Raw genomic sequence first — 17,579 nt, 5'->3', positions numbered from 1 at the left:
GCTCTCCTAGGCTTCACTGTTTCCTCATGATTCTCCCCTTTCAGTACCTGGGTGCTATGGCGAGCTATTGTCCCAGAGCTCATGAAGAAGACTGGTCTCCTGGCAGGCAGAGCAATGAATTAGAAGAAAAGCTGGCTCAGGTGCCTCCTGTCCCTAACACTCCTCAGGTCTGCCCGGGTCACTCAGACAAAGGCTGGAGCCTGCAGGATGGCACATGACCTCTGGGCTGCCACTGCTTCCTCCGCTCTTCCTCCCCCCTACTGCTGTTTCAGCCCTTTGCATCTCCCTCTACTTGGAATGCTCTTCCCCCAGATATCTGAATGACTGTCTCCTTCACTTTCTTTAGGTCTCTTTTCAAATGTCACTTCATTGGAGAAGCCATCTTTTCTGAGAGACCTCTTTCTCTAGTTCCTTTCTTCTTAGCACTTATCTCCCATGATGTATGCAGTTTTTTTTTTCCTCTGCATTAACGAGAATGTGAAATCCATGAGAGTAGGAACTTTTTCCATCTTTTGTTCTCCACTGTGACCCCAGAGTTCATAACAGTGCTTGGTGTAAACGTGTGCTCAAAAAACGTTGAATGGTAACTGAATTATAAGCTCACATATGCTGAATCGAGACAGAAGTCACTGCTGCTTCTCTGCTGTTGTGCCCCAGTCCTCACAGGGTGGCTTCAGCTAGTCTCCAGGAAAGGAACATATTTCTGACCAGTTGCCACAGAAATAGTTTTCAATTGTAAAAGGTATATATCATTTTAATTAAATGGGAATATCTTACAATAAAAACTCAAAGCAGCCTCAGACTCTGCCATCATTGCTGTCAGCTCACTGCCTGTTCAATAGCATGAGTAAAGATGAGGAGTCAAGAGTGGGTGCTCCTTGGAGGGAGGACCAGAGCACAGAGGTTAGAGCTCCCAGAAGTGGCCTGGCAGATAATCTTGGGCCCAGTCACGCCAGGACGATAAAATCTGCCACCTTGTTTTGCTCCTTCCTGCTTTCAGCTCTCCTGAGGTCTCAGGGACACTGCTCCCTTATATAAGGGAAGTCTTTCCATTTTGGTGTCGAGAAGTGAGCAGTGGGGAGAGGACAGAGGTTAGGTAGCGTGCCTGCCACATGCAGATGTGTGATTTGGACTGTTCTTCCTTCTCACTCCTTAGTACCACCTCACCTCACCTCACCTCAACACTGTTCGCAGGGTTCTCCAGAGAAACACAGCATGCACAAAGGTGTGTGTATGTATGCATGCATACAGGTATCTGTCTGTCTGTCTTCCTACCAGAACTTTAAGGGACTGGCTCACCCAACTGTAGAGATGGGCAAATTCACAATCTGCAGGTTGGGGCACCAGGTTGGAGATGTAGGGAAGAGATGGTGCTGCTGTTCAAGTCCAATAGCTGTCTGCTGGCAGAGTCTCTAAGCCAGGTTCGACTTTTTATGAAGGCCTTCAGCTGATTGTATGAGGCCCACACACATTATGGAAGAGTCTCTTCTTTATTCAAGACCTCTTGATTTAAATATTGATCTTGGCTAAAAAAAATACCTTCACAGTATTATCTAGAATAATCTCTGACCAAGTATCTGGGTCTGGTGGCCCAGCCAAGTTGACACAATTAGCCACCACAACCCCCTTCCCTGTAGCCATTCCTTTGGCTTCTAACTGAAGCCTCCACATTCACCCCACATCTTCCCAGCCCAGGATCCCATGAAAACAGGATAAGGCACATAGGAAGGGGGACAGTCCAGTAAGAACTGATCTGCCTGTGTGTTCTGGTTGATGTTAGGGGTTTGTTTGAAATGACAAGTGTCCTTTAATTTGCTTTCAAAATTATTTCTCTAAAAATGCCCCGTTAAAGAAAGAGGAAAACCACCATGTGTGGCGGATCTGTATGTGTCCACAGCTGTGTAGAGTCCTGCTGTGTTCTGTCAATAAAGATGCAAGAAAAGAGTGTGAAGCTGTTTGTGGGTTCCCCTGTTGTATTAAAAATGCACAGATTAGGCATCAGAGTAGTGCTTTTCACCTTTGTAAAGAATTTTTGTTATTTTACCAGAGGCAAATTGCCCAGCAAAATGATAGGCATTGAAATTACTGAAAGTGTGATGATTGTTTTCCAGTGATGATGTGGTGGGTTTGGACCTCTGAAAAGTATCCAGTTTTAAAGAATGAGTAATTACCAAGCTCGGCATATTGCAAGCCTAAAATCTTGACAGATGTAGGTTAGAAATGATTACAATTTCCTCATGTGAACACCTGCTAAAAACAATGTTCAATGGCACCAAAAACTTACAAACAGAAATAAAAAAATAGTGGAAATATGAGTACAATATAAAAGGCAAAGATTGATAGTTAGAGACTAAGTAGAAAATGGTAAAATTGTTTATCAGAGAGCAAATGTAGAATGTTCTTTTATGGGAATGTGATTTGTTGTGGCCTGAATCGAGTCTGTGTACAACAGCAGTCATGCCTAATTTATAACGTGATTATGGTAAAGCTTTAGAGGCCTAATCTTTTGTTTTAATAATGTCAGTTTAAAGACTTTGTATCTATTCAACATTTAAAAAGCATCAAATTTAAGGATTTTTCTCTCCCAGCATCTTGGATCAAAGTGTCATAGCCCTTACAAAAAATATTGTTAAATGCTGTGATTCCTAAATATGTATGACACATAAAATATATGGTGATTTAGAGCAGGATTAATTAATAGATGTATTTTTAATGCATAGCCTCTGGTACTATTTTTTTCAACTGAGAGGAAATACATTATTGAGTTGTCTTATTTTTTCATTTGTAATATGAAGAAAGACTAATAATTTGAAAGGGCTTTGGGAACGCAGAACTTCATGTATGAAAGATAGCCAGTTGTATTCTCATCTAAATTGTTAGATATGGGGAAAAGTAGCAGGGAAAAAAAAGTAATTACATTACTAAACTTAGAACAGAATGGAAACATGGTTTTTCTGATATATTAAATACTCTTGGACTTCAGCCATATATAGATTAGGTACTGTGAATTCAGCAGCTAGTGAGGCTCTGCCCAGCACTCCCATTCTGGTGAAACTTTCTCAGATGTTCCTGGCAGCACCACCTTACTGGGGAAGACAGGTAGAGGAGGTGTGTCAGTCTCTCATTTTTAATAATGTAAATAGATTGCAGCGGCCTGAAAGCATATTTTTTCCATTAACTTCTCTGTTCTTTCAGGTAGCCTCTTCTCCCTCATTAACAGTGCATCTTTTATTTCCTAAGTAGCCTAGAAGAAAAGACAACATAAATTGATAAAGTTCATTTACTTATTATATGACTGTGTTACCATAAAAATGTGCCCTTTCTCCTTAGGAATCATGAAACTTTCATAATTCTATGAACAGTTGCAAATTCTTTCCTTGCTTCATTGACATTATTTATTTATAGATTGGCTATTTGCGCAAATCCCAGTGATTTTATAGCAATAAATTAAACAGTTGTACCGAGTGAGTTTTTTTTCCTCCTGGTGAAATGTAGGTTTGTGTAGTATTAGAACTGGAGAGCACCTGGAGGTCATCTGGGTGCAGTCAACTCAAAAATGAAGACATAAGGCCCAAGAAGGTAAGTGATCAGGGATGGAGCAACTCAGTGTGGCCAGAGGGGTCCTTGCTGGCGCCTCATCCTGGGATGTGAGGTTCACTGACTGGGTGTCTGCTCATTTATCATAGGTCACTGAATGCCCTGGAAAAGAAGAATTTTGTCCTCCTCCCTATGCGCACTACGAAGTTCCTCCCACTTTCTACCGCTCAGCCATGCTCCTCAAGCCCCAGTTGGGATTGGGTGCGATGTCCCGTTTACCATCTGCAAAGAGCAGGATTTTGATCACAAGTCAGAGGTCCTCAGCAAGTGCCATCCACACGCCAGGACCCATAGCAACAGCTGCTGGTCTCTACAGTTCTGATCCTGCAGGTAAATGGTCCAACAATGGCTGCTTTTTCCTGCTGCACTTTTAACTCTTACCCATATAACATGTGGTAACTGTCTGAAATATGAGTGCCTCTCACCCCTTCAGAACCTTTTTCTTTTATTCCATGTGACATTTACCAAGACTCATCTATCTGCAATGGTCACCCTTCATGTCACTTTTTAAACTGTTGCTGGAGGAAGTGGGGTTCTTGAAATGTTATGAGGAAAACCATTTTCAGGGGCCCACAAGGGAGGGTGTGGTATGGTGGTAAAATTTATTTGGGAAGCGAAGTCAAAAGGATGCCCCTTCAATGTCCCATCTCTGTTGATCCTGCTGTGGAAAATCAGGGCCAGAAATGGGGTCAATGTCCAGAGTTCCTGTGCCATGCCAAGGCTAGTTCAGTCCAGTCTTTCTCATCATTGGCTAGCTTAGCCTGCATTCCTGGCTGCAGTTCATTGCTATGCTGAGGTATTCAGGCTTCTGCCTGGACCTCCTGTATAGAGTCCATGAGGCCACTGGCCATGCAGCTGCTAAGGCCACATGGCTTAGAGAGAGGATTCATTGGTGCATGGGATAAGTGCTGGTCACGAGCAAGAGAGAAAGAAAGAGAGAGAGCGTGTGCTCTTTCTTCCCCTGGGACTGTATTAGCTTGGGTTTGGGATGAATCAGGTGCATTTTCAAAATAGCCAATTTTCTGAGCTTTTGTGGGCTTTATAGTAGTTTCACCCCCCTAGTTAGACTGACGGGCCTGTATGATCAAGCAGCCCCCCAATAATCTGGTATTGGATGGGAGGAAGGGAGGGGTATTAATCCCCTTGGTGGGGAAATGATGAAATCCTATGGGATGTGAAGCTGTAGCTTCCTGGTGAAGCAAACAGGCTTATGCTCCCCAGTTTATTAAGCTCAATGTCTAATTCCCTTTGCTCTCTTTATTAATATATAGTTAACCACCTCCAGTAACAAAGCGATGGCACATGTAACCATCTCCTCACTTCTTGTAGTTTCTCCCCTTTGTCTAGTACATACGCGAAATCAGGATTCAGAGACATTTATCTTAAAGGTCCAGATAGTCAATATTTTAGGCTTTCTGGGCCACGATGGCCAATGTTGTAACTACTTAGTGTGGAAGGAGCCACAGGCAAGATGTGAGTAGATGGTGCAGCTGTGTGGCAATGTAGCTACATGTACAGAGACAGTGGGCTGGCTGTGGCCTGCAGGCTGCAGTTTTTCAGACAGCTCCTCCTACAGCCCAGCACTGACCAAATCACTCTCTTTTTCATCTGTTCACAAATCTTGGACCCAAAATGACCCTGCTGCCTCTCCTAGCCCTGTCACTGTGCTCTGCAGTGTCTGGGCTGCCTCACCTCCTGATGTTTTCTGCATCTCTTCATTTTCCTCTCCATTCTTTTGCTGTGTGTTTCCTCTAGGTTTGGTGCATTTTTTTTGTAGAAATAGTACTTACCTATTAAAAAATTTGAATATAAAAAATAGTAAGAAGAAAGTAATAGTACTTATATTTTAGGACCCAGCCAGAGTTAATATTACAGATTTTTTTCTTACAATGTGTTTTTTAATGCATTTTCTAGTAGCTGAAGTAACACTAATGTGAATTTTATTTTTTATGAATATCATATTGTAGGCATTTTATATGTCAGTAGTATTTCATAAATATTTAATGGCAGCATAATATTATTTGTTAATTTATTCAAGAAATTTTGGTATTTATTTTGTGCCAGAAGTTGTACATTGAGGTTGAAGTTGTAAATTTATTTTGTGCCAGCAGTGAACAAAACAGAGACTCCTGCCTTCATGAAGCTCATAGTCTAATGCAGGAGTTCCCAACTTTTGGGCATATGGACCAGTACTAGGCCAGGCCTGTTAGGCACTGGGCTGCACAGTAGGAGGTGAGCTTGAATGTAGTGCATTTGAAGCATCCTGAAACCATCCCCCCAACCCTGGTTCCTGGTGTCAAAAAGGGTTGAGGACTGCTGGTCTCATAGATGAAATTGAAAATGAAAATAAGCACAAAAATATCACTGCTGTGTATACCTGGAAATAATGTAATAATGTATGTCAACTGTAATTGAAAAATAAAAACTGATTTAACAGAAAAATTTAAAAACCTATGAAAATTGGGAAACATCAATATTTAAGGAGTGGGCAAAGGAAGAGAGCAAGCAAAAAAGTTTGGAAAGAAATAATCAAGGGAGTAGGAAGAACACTAGAAAAGGAGAAAAAAAGAATTTCAAGATGTTGAATAGTATCACATGTAATAGAAGCTGAAGTAAAGGAAGAGAAGACCCATAGAATTTCATAATTAGGTCATTGTTGACTTTAGACTGTACAGTTTTAGAGGAGCACAAAATAATCACAAAAATAAACACCATTTTTTGAACACCTACTTACATTCCATGCAAGGTGTTTGGTAATTAAAATATACTATGCCTTTAAACCTCTCAACCACACTGCTGAGGAACTATTCTATTATCTAAATGTTACGAAAGAAACGTAGGCTCAGAGAGGCTGAATGCCTTATAGTTGCATGGGTGAATAAAAGTGAAGAAGTGAAGGTTTGAGTCATAATAAAATCTACTTAAAAAGGACAAAAATAAGTACACGACTAGATGTTGTGATAAATGTTACCAAAGCAAGGGGCATGGTGCTTGAGGACTTGTAACCTGAAGAGTTATGTGGATGGGACAGGTGCTTCAGGGGCGGTGTCTCTGAAGTGGGAAGGATGGGTGATTGTGAGAATAATAGCAGAATTGATGTAACCAATGTCCAACTATTGGCAGTTGGCTTCCACTTCCTCTGTATTATTTTTAAAGGATTTATTATTTTCAGGGAAAGGAGAAGGTAGGAAGAGAGAGGGAGAAACATTGACGTGAGAGAGAAGCATCAATCGGTTGCCTCCCAAGTGTGTCCCAACTGGGGACTGAACCCACGCATGTGCTCTGACAGGGAATCAAACTGGTCACTTGTCACTTTGCAGGACAGTGCCCAACAAACTGAACCACACCAGTCAGGGCCCTCTGTACTATTGTTGATAATGTTGAAATTTGAATCTTCATGTATACTTATTTGACTTTTTTCATATTGTTTTCTTAGGGTAGATTATTTCAAATGTAATTATTGTATAAAGCATATCCAAACTTTTTACAGGCTAACTAATTTTTTTCTTATTCAAAAATCTTTATTGCATTTTTGTCATTACCATTTAGTCCCCTCATACCCACCTCCCCTGAGTTGTCCACACTGTTGTTCATGTCTATGAGTTCTTTTTCCTTTTTGTTCAATTCCTCCACCCCGCCCTCCCCACCCCTTTACCTGTCATCCTGTTCTTCATCTGTGAGTCTGTCCCCATTTTCCTTGTTAGTTCAGTTTGTTTATTAGATTCCACATATGAGTGAAATCATATGTTATTTGTTTTTCTGTGACTGGCTAATTTCACTTAGCCTAATGTTCTCCAGGTTCATCCGTACTGTCACAAAGGGTAAAATTTTCTCCCTTTTTATGGCTGAGTAGTATTCCATTGGTTAAATGTCCCATAGTTGTTTTATCCAGTCATTTACTTATGGGCACTTGGTCAACTTCCATATCTTCGTGATTGTAAATAATGCTTCAATTATTTACAATTATTTATACCCCCGTAAATAATGCTACAGGGGTGCTTACATTCTTTCAAATTATTATTTTGTGTGCTTTTGGATATATTCCCAAAAGTGAGATTGCAGGCTCAAAAAGCTGGTCCATTTTTAATTTTTTGAGGTATTACGATACTGCTTTTCACAATAGTTTTACAAGTGTATATTTCTACCAACAGTACAAAAGGTTCTTTCCCTTTCTCCTCATCCTTGCCAGCACTTATTCTTTGTTTTTTTTTAAACATTTTTATTGTTGTTCAAGTATAGCTGTCCCCGTTTCCCCCTCAACACTCCCCTGTACTCCAGCCATCCCTATTTCCCACCCAAGGGTGGGAAAATCAAGATCCTACCCCACTTTGGTTTTGTCCATGTGTCCTTTATAGATGTTCCTAAAATCCCTTCCCTTTTTTCCCCTCATTATCCCCTTTCACCTCCCCTGTGGTTACTGTCAGTTTTTTTTCTTAATTTCAATGTCTCTGGTTATATTTGCATGATGAAATACTATTCAAGGAGCATCTACCTTTTGCAACAGTTGGGATGGATCTGAAGAGCATTATGCTGAGTGAAATAAGCCAGGTGGTGAGGGACAGATACCATGCGATCTCACCTATAAGTGGAACGTAATCAACAAAACAAACAAGCAAGCAAAATCTTTGCACTCTTTCTTGTTTTTATTTATTTATTTATTTATGTATTTATTTATTTATTTATTTATTTTTTAGATAGGCCTGTATTGCTGTGAATTTCCCTCTTAGGATTGCTTTCCCAGTGTTCTGCATATTTTGGATTGTTGTGTTCTCATTTTCATTTGTTTCAAGGTATCTTTTGATTTCTTCCTTGATCTCATTGTTGACCCATTCATTGTTTGATAGCATGTCATTTAGTTTCCATGTCATGGTGTGTTTTTCAGTGTTCATCTTATGATTGATTTCTCATTTTATAGCATTGTGGTCAGAGAAGATGCTTGAATATGGTTTCAATTCTGTGAAATTCACTGAGGCTTGTTTTGTGTCTTGCTTAGCATGTGGTCTATCCTAGACAACTTGCCATGTGCACTGGAAAAGTATGTATCTTCTGCTGCTTTGAGGTGAAATGCTCTGAAGGTATCAATTATATATATTTGATCCAGTGTGTTGTTTACAGCCACTGTCTTCCTGTTGATTTTCTGTCTGTAGAGCTATCCACTGAAGTCAATAGAAGTGCTAAAATCCCTAACTATGACTGTATTTCTGTCAATCTCTCCCTTTATGTCAATCAAGATTTACTTCACATATTTAGGTTCTTCTATGTTGGGTGTGTAAAAGATAACTAGGGTTATAACCTCTTGTTGGATTGTTCCCTTTATCATTGCGTAGTGCCCTTCTTTGTCTCTTACTACAGCCTTGGATTTAAAGTCTATTTTGTGGGATGTAAGTACTGCAACGCCAACTTTTTCCCCTTTTCATTTGCATGAAATATCTCTTTTCATCTCTTTACTTTTAGCCTCTGTGTATCTTTCAATCTGAGATGGATCTCTTAGAGGCAGCATATATATAGGTCTTGTTTTCTTATCCATTCAGCTACCCTATGTCTTTCGGTCAAAGCATTTAAGCCATTTACATTTAAGGTGACTATTGATACATATGAATTTAGTGCCATTTTACTGTTAGAGTGTTTTGCTCTGTTTGTTTTCTTCCTCCTCCTCTTTCTCCTTCTTCTTCAAGCAAGCCCTTTAACATTTGTTGCAGTACTGGTTTAGTGTTAACAAACTCCTTTAGCTTTTTCTTGTCTGGGAAGCTCCTTATTTCTCCTTTGATTTTGAGTGCTAGCCTTGCTGAGTAAAGTAGTCTTGTTTGTAAGCCCTTGCTATTCATTATCTTGAATATTTCATGCCACTCCATTCTGGCCTTGAACAGTTTCTGTTGATCAGATGCCAGTGTAATTGGTGCTCCCTGGTATGTATATACCTGTTTTTTTTCTTGTGGCTTCTAGGATTCTCTCCTTGTCTTCAAGCTTTGTTGTTTTAATTACATGTCTCTTCATGTAGGCCTCTTTGAGTCCAACTTGTTTGGGACTATCTGAGCTTCTTGGACTTATGTGTCTGCCTTTTTCCTTCAGCAGATTAGTGGTTTTCAGTCATTATTTCTTCAAATAGGTTCTAGATCACTTGCTTGCTCTCTTCCCCTTCTGGTATGCCCATGATGCAGATGTTGTTATGATTTGTGTTTTCTAAAATGTTTCTTAAGCCCTGTTCATTTTTTTAATTCTTTTTTTTTTTTGCTCCTCTGCCTGGGTGTTTTCTCCTACTGTGGCTTCCAAATCACTGATTTGATCTTCTGCTTCATCTAACCTATTGTTTACCACTCCCAGTGTATTTTTTATTTCAGATACTGCATTTTTAATTTCTGACTGGTTCTTTTTTATGGCCTCTCTCTTTTTTTCTTGCTGTTGAGTATCCTTATAATCATTACTGTATCTGATAAGTTGCTTGCCTCTATTCCATCTATTTCTTCTTTGAAGAATTCTCTCGTTCTATCATTTGAGGTCTTTCTATCTTTTTTTTCTTCTCATTTTGGCTGCTGCTTTGTATTTTCCACCTTAGCTGTTACACTAATCAAGCCGTAATCTGCTGCCTGGCCTAAATTCTGCAGCCTGGAGCAGAATAATTTCTGCAGGTGGGGCTGTTGTTTCCCCTCAGGCTGATGCCACTTGGATAGGAGTACTCTGCCTGAGAAAGATGAGTCCTGAAATATGAAAATGACTCAACACAGGGATCCTGATGGCTGCTCCCTCAGTTATCTCCCCAGAGCCACCAACCTCAGGCTCTCTTCAAGCATCTCTAGTCTACTCTGTCCTCCCTTTCCCAGAGCCCAGGCTAAGCACTTCAAATAAAATTTTGTGTATTGGCCCTTTAAGAGGCTCTCTGCATCTCCAGCCATCTCTCCCTGGCAGACAGAAATCCACATGTTTTTCATAGCTGGATGTTATCTGGGTTCCTTTCTGGCCTTGGAGCTGTAGGCTGGGGAGCCCAACTTGCTGTTTAGACCTCACGTTTCTCAGTGAGTAACCCCTGGCTGCTGAAATATCCCTCTGGAACTTCAGCTGCCACCCATGAGAGCCCAGCAGCCCTCTTACATCTCCTCTCCACTCCATACCTATCATGTTGTGGTGAAGTGGTTTTTTTGTCTGTCTGTGGTTCTAAGGCTTCTCTCCAGGTAGTGTTCAATTGGTTATCAAGGATGATATTTCTACAATTTAGTGTAATTCCTGTGTGGTCCTTGGAGGGGGTTACTGTAGCTTCCACTTAACTCTTCTATCATCTTGGATCCCTCTGTTTTCTTCATCAGGCTGACTGATTATTTTAGGAAACTTGTAACACTTATTTTCATACTAGTTATTCTTCATTGTGCTTCTTCTTGCCATACACTTGCCAGTGCTAAATATTAGTTTTATTACTACTACTGTCATTATCATTTCTCTTATTATTAGTGGAAGAGAAATTTGTTCATCTGTTTGCCATTATAGTACTGTGTGAATTGTCATTTACCATGGTAATTATTGATGGTCTTAATGATTAGTTTTTTTGACGAGCACTTCTATAACAAAAGACAAATTTTTTTTCATGAACCCCACAATAAGTGTATATTGTGATGGGCCGACCTGTCATCATCAGAGCTGCTACAAGTCGATTATGTGTTCAGTCTCTCATTTAACAATTTTGCTGAGAGACTTTGACATGTCAGCAGTGTTCTGTGTGGGAGGGGCACAAAGCAGTGACAACAGACAAAAATTCTTGCTCCTGAGGAGCTTAGATTGTAGAATGGGGTGGGTGGCCTTTTTAAAAGTAAATTAACAAATTACATTGCCTATTGGGAGAAATAAATAATACTGAAGAAAATGAAACATTAGAGAAGGGGAAAAAAGGTTTGGGGACATGAAGGAGGGGGATTATAATTTTAAATAGGGTAGTTGGAAAAGGCCTCCTTGACAAAAGAACTCCAAAGGAGTGAAGGAGGAAATCCTGTGGATATTCTGGTGGAGAGTTCCAGGCAGACGGAGGAGCCAGTGTAAAGGCCCTGAGGCCCCAGAAAGGCTAGGGAGGTTGGAGCAGAGTGAGTTGCAGGAGAACGGTAGGGCATGTGAACAGAGATGTGACTGGCACTGGGGGAGTTGTATAAGGCCTGAGAGCCATTGTAAAGATTTGACTCTTACTCTGAGTACAGGGTTTGGAACCAGGTGGCGTGATCTGACTTTTTTGTAAACAGGATCTCTCTGAGTCCATGGTGACTGCACACTCTAAGGAGACAAAGACTGAAGCAGGGAGAATAAGTGTTTCAGTGACCCAGGCAGTGGTGAGAAATAGTGAGAAGGTCAAGTACACAGGGGGTCCTGACCCACTGGACATGGGCTGGGAGAGAAAAAGAACAATGGACAGTGAGCAGTGCTTTGGGCCTGAGCAACTAGGAGGATGGAGCTGCCATTCAGACCGGGGAGAAGTTGGTGTACAAGGAAAGGTAGGAGCTAATTTAGGGCTAGTTAGTGTTGAAAAGTGTCCAGTCATCCTGTGGAATAAAGCCCTGGACCTAGGTGACTAGAGTTGAGAGCACAGGACCCAGGTGGAGATAGGAAGGTGTTGGTCATCAGCAGATTGTCTGTATTCAAAGTGGTAATGTCTCTCCTCTGGGTGGCCATTGCTATTCAGCACCATTTCACTTTCACCTTCAGCAGTAAGTTATAAATTTGGTGTAAAACTGAATTATGCACCTTTAAAATAGCATGATATAACAAATGTTAATAGTTTCATTTATGTACAAAATTAGGAAAATCTTAAAATTACTAAAAATAAACTTAGTTGAGATTCATCTTGCAAAAGTCAAGTTTCAAATAAAGCAAGATCTTTTAGACTATAGCCCTTGCATATACCCAGGGAGGTGGCAGATCCTCCTGAAGTTGGCTTATTCATGCTCTCACATTTGTGATGAGGTTGATACTTCATCAAAGTTCTGCTATCACTAGTACACAGTAGGGACTCCCCCAGCCCTAACCTTCAGGACCCCAACCCTTTTTCTTGGGCTTCTGGGTGTCTTCATTTAGAGAAAGATGTATGTTTACATGGGTAATTAATGGGGACCCAGGAAAGCCTTGTGATGATGATGGGTGTCACTTATTCAGGACACAAGATGTTCTTGATGGTGCTGGGCAGGATCGCCTGGCATAGACTCTGGGGTGGACAATGAAAAGTTCTCACTCCAGATATTGGGAAACTCTCAAAGGTGACAATGACTTAGTTCTGAGTGTCTCCTGGACACTGGCACCATGCCAGTGGCTCTTGACTTGGCTTATTCACTCAACTTATCTCAGGAATCAGGCCTCTTCCTTCTTGGGCTGTGATGCTAGAGGCTCCCAAGCTTCCAGGACCTGCTCTGGCAATATTCCTCACTCATTCACTTATTTTCTTTCTGTGGAGAACCTTCCATTTTTTTCTCAGTGTTTTCCTCAGAGATATTCTATTTCTCTTCAAAAAACTATCAGCTTATTATTTCATAAGGTCCATTAAATGACACCTAAAGAGGATGCCTTTAGCTGCAGGTGGGGACAGGTCAGTGGAGCCTGAAGTACAGGGGCCTCAACCTGGGGAATCTGCTTGGACCTGTGGGATAGAGTCAAGGGCAGGAGTCTGGAGTATCCATGGCCCTGCTTTTCACCAAATAGTAGATGGAGGCAGGGATGAATGGCAAACAGACATCTTTACAGTAGTCATTCTGTAAGATTGAGTGTCCACAGACTCTTAAGATACAAGCAGCCCTATAGCTGCCAACTTTATTTGTCTGGAGAGAAACAGGTTAAAACAAGAGCCCATGTTCAACACATAACCTCAGGCCTTGAGGCACCTCGCTCTGGAGCAGAGAATGCCTGCTTACTTTGAACCCAGCTCTGGCCCTTTTCTGCTATGACCTCCTGCAAATAGCTAGACAGGGAGAACTTACCTTGTGAGAAGATGAGTGAGAATCAAAATCCCCACCTCCCACGCTCCTTCCTCTCCTCACCAACACACACTAGGCCCTGGCTGCAGGAGCTGGGTCCCTGGGAAACAAACTTATTTTCTTCTGTGTTTATCTCCTTTCATTATCATTATTACAGTTACACTTTTTATTTTTCATATTATCATAAAATTTTATGGTACTATTTCCAACTGTCCTGGTCTAGGATGATGTGCAGGGACTGGGTCTCTCCCTTAAGCAGCCCTGGGCGCCAGAGGGACTAGTTTCGGCAGTCATTTTCAAAAGCTCATTTCAGCTCTGACAGCATATTAAGGATTCAGTCTATACCTGCTTCTCATAAAGCAAGTGGTCCAGTCTCTAACTAGTCTAAAAATCTCACTCCCTCTTCTCTCCTAGACTCTCATATCCTACAGCTTTTTTAGAGCCCTCTCACTTTCCCTCCAATTCTCCAATACATTCCAGTAATGCTTCCCATCTCCCCTGATGCCCACCCAGTCACCACCATTAGACTCTTCTCAATGCTCCTTGCCTCCCAACAGTCTCATCAACAGGCTAGTCAACATGGCTTGATATCCATGGTGGTGGGTAGGAGAATAGGCCTGGGAGGAAGTACAGAGAATTCTGTTTTGGAAGTTCTGGTGGTGCCATCACAGAGTCAATTAGATATATGAGCCAGGGGCTCTAGGAGAGGTCAGGGCTGGAGATTAAAATTGGGGGTTCATCAGATGCTACTATAGCTAAGGGAGTCAATTGCATATTTGAAAGTAGCTGAGAGAGTGGACCTTGAAACTCTTTATTCCAAGAAAAAAACACTTTGTAAATATGTGTGGTGATAGATCTTAGACTTAGTGTGGCAGTCATTTTGCAATATGCACAAACATTGAATCATTACATTGTATACATAAAACTAATGTGTTATGTCAATTATACCTCAATTAAAAAAGAAAAACAAGTCCAGGGAGTTTATGTAAAGAGCAGAAGACCTCCCAGGATGGGTGCCTGTGTTCCAGTATTCATGCTCTAGCAGAGAAAATGGGAAGCAGCAGCTAGTGTAGAGAGTAGGGGCAGGGAATCTGGAGTCCAAAAAAAGCAGAGAGAGAAGAAAGGACCTCAAGGAAGCAAGGAGTGGTCAGTAATTTTGAATGATTCTGAGGAACTAGGTAGTTTGAGGACTGACAGGATCAGTGCAAGTGACAGCAGGGAAGTGATTGGCAATCTCAGTCGAGTGATGGGGACAGAAGCCTGATTAGCCATATAGACAAAAGGAAGCTGACATTCAAGTGTCACCAGCTCAAGCTTAAAGGATGTCAAAGGCAAATAGCAGGAAAGCTAGAAGAGACTTGCAGTTATTTCATGATCTGGGGAATAAGAGTGATTTTATTATGTTAAGGGTTTTTAGAAAATACTTGTGATAATTTGGAATGAGTACATCAATATGCAGAATTTTCCTGACAACTGCGTATGTAACAAATATGACCCAAGTAGATACATCACTGTCAGCTGGCCTCAAATGTGTTATGGATCTCAAAAATTGATAGACTTTTCAGGTAGTAGTTGGTAGTTTACTTTATTGCTATCAATATGTAAAATATTATCTGGGGTTATTGTTCCAGGTCTATTTGCTCAGCTTTTAGGAAATCAAAACAGCTGAAAAGGGAAGGCCTGGATAAGGATGGAATGGTTTCCTGCCACAGAATTTCATAAGGTAAATAGTAGTTCAGGGAGCTGTTGCCCCACATAACAAAAGATGTTCTTTGCAAGGCTGTGGGAAGATAAGTGATTGTCATTCTTTAGTGAGAGTAATGACTTGTTTTAAGATTGAGCTTGTTTACAAAATCGTTTTGACAACCACAGAATAATGGTGATAAAGATGATAACTGTAACTGCAGAGAGATTATTACAAAAATATCTTCTTTAACCTGTAAACAAAGGTATTAGGTAGGTTTTATTTTCTCCTCTTTTTCTGTTTCATAGGTAGAAAAATGTTTTACAGATAAAGTTCAGGGTGATTAACATTCACAGGGTCACAAATCTGGTAATTCTGCATAATAGTGCCCACGGTGAGTCCATATGGTTAAGGATTCACATTATTCCTCAGGAGGGTGACAGCATCAGCCTTCAGCTAGCTGCAAATAGAGACCAAATTCACTCCTTCTCAGGGCAAATGAGCAGTATCCAGTTTGGCGATGTTTGCACATCAAGGTTAATATAACTTTATCTACCTTTGTAAACACAGTGATGACATAGAACCTTTCCATTATCCACCAATTTTTCCTTGTTCCCTTTCCCAAACAATTTTTACCACAAGCAAACATTGATCTGCTTTCTGTCATTGCAGGTTGTATTTCCTACACTTTCATATAAATGGAATCACATAGTATGTGCTCCTTTTGTATCCGGCTCTGTTACTCAGCACAATGTTTTTGAGATCTGCCGTGATGATGGTGTACCATATTTCCCTCATCGCTGTGTATTGTATGATGGGTGTACTACAATTTCATTACCCATTCACCTATTGATGGATATTTGGGTAGCTTTTAGTTTTCTTCTATAATAAGGGAATGTACTATGCACATTCATATGTCCACAGGTCTTCTTGTGGACATATAGTTTCATTTCTTTTAGGCAGACACCTAGAAGTGGAATTTCTGGGCATTAAGGTCAATTTAGATTAAATTTTAAATGAAACTGCTAAACTGTTTTTTTAAATTGGTTTTCCTGTCTTCCAGTCTATGAAACTTCCTGTTGCCTCAAATTCTCACTAATACCCGGTATTTTTAGTCATTTAAATATCAATCAGCCAGGATATTAAAAGTGGGATGCAGTTATATGAAACTATAACTAGTTTTAATTTGCATTTCACTGATGACTAACAATGTTGAGCATTCTTTATGTATTTATTTCCAACCATGTGTCTTTTTTGGTAAAGTACCTTTTCAAATCCTTTGACCATTTAAAAAGAATATTATGCTAAGTGAAATGAGCCAGGCGGTAAAAGACAAATACCATATGATCTCACCTATAAGAGGAACCTAATAAACAAAAATAAACTAATTGGAAAAATAGAACCAGGGGCATGGAAACAAGGAACAGATTGACAGTGACCTGAGGGGAGAGGGGAGAGGAATAAGGGGGCAAAGAAAGGGAAAGGACTAGTGAAAGAACATGTGTGAGTGGCCCATGAGTGGTCCATAAGAACATGAACAACTGTGTGGGGATTGACTGTAGGGGTTGGGGGTGGGCTGGGCAGAGGAGGGCAAAGGGGAAAAAATTGGGACACCTGTAATAGAATAATGATAAAAAACTTTGAAAAAATCTGCTTTCTTATTTGGTTGTAAATGATCTTTATATATTCTGAGTACAAGTTTTCTTTTAGGTATGTCTTTTGAAATTATTTTCTTCAGGTATTTGTCTTGAGTTTTTACTTTCTTAACAGTGTTTTTTTAAATGTAGGCTTTTAATTTTGATAAATTTCAGTTTATGAGATTTTTCTTTTATGGTTTATAATTTTTGTTTTCTATTTAAGAATACAGAAAACTGTACTTGAACAACAATTAAAATAAAACTAAAAAAAAAGAAATGTTTCCTAACTGATATGTCAAAGATTTCTTTCTATATTTTATAGAAGTTACATATTTCTATATTTTATAGAAGTTCTCATGTTTAGACCTGTATGTAATCCATTTTGAGTTACTTTTGCATGTGGTATGTCTAAATTAAGGTTCATTTTCTGCATATTATGTCCTGTTGTTCCAATTCCCATTCTTGAAAGTACTACTGTATTTCCATTGAAAATGAACTGACCATATGAATGTGAACCTGTTTCTGGATTCTGCATTCAGTTCCATTGGTCTACCTGTCTCTCCTCATGTCAATACCACTTTCAGATCAGGTGGTGTAAATCTCACAACTTATTCTTCTCAAAATTGTTTGATTCTTCTAGGTTGTATGAATTTCCACACATATTTTAGAATCAACTTGTCGATTTCACATATGTATGTGTGTGTATATACACACACACATATTTCA

The 17,579-nt window shown here is 40.1% G+C and overlaps 1 protein-coding gene across 2 annotated transcripts in view; it reads left to right on the top strand.

The window, feature by feature from the left end:
* Positions 1–17,579, top strand: part of MTUS2 (microtubule associated scaffold protein 2) — a 620,738-nt gene that overhangs the window by 192,932 nt on the left and 410,227 nt on the right. For both annotated transcript variants that reach the window (XM_053672918.1, XM_053672919.1), the window contains exon 3: positions 3,687–3,927. In XM_053672918.1, coding sequence (XP_053528893.1) covers positions 3,687–3,927 — 241 coding nt within the window. The remainder of the gene's footprint in view (positions 1–3,686; positions 3,928–17,579) is intronic.

The sequence above is a fragment of the Artibeus jamaicensis genome, unplaced genomic scaffold (genome assembly GCF_021234435.1).
Source record: "Artibeus jamaicensis isolate MK-2021 breed Jamaican fruit bat unplaced genomic scaffold, CSHL_Jam_final contig_793, whole genome shotgun sequence".
Lineage (NCBI taxonomy): Eukaryota > Metazoa > Chordata > Mammalia > Chiroptera > Phyllostomidae > Artibeus > Artibeus jamaicensis.
The sequence above is the reverse complement of the archived record's forward strand: the minus strand, read 5'-3'. Positions and strand labels throughout refer to the sequence as shown.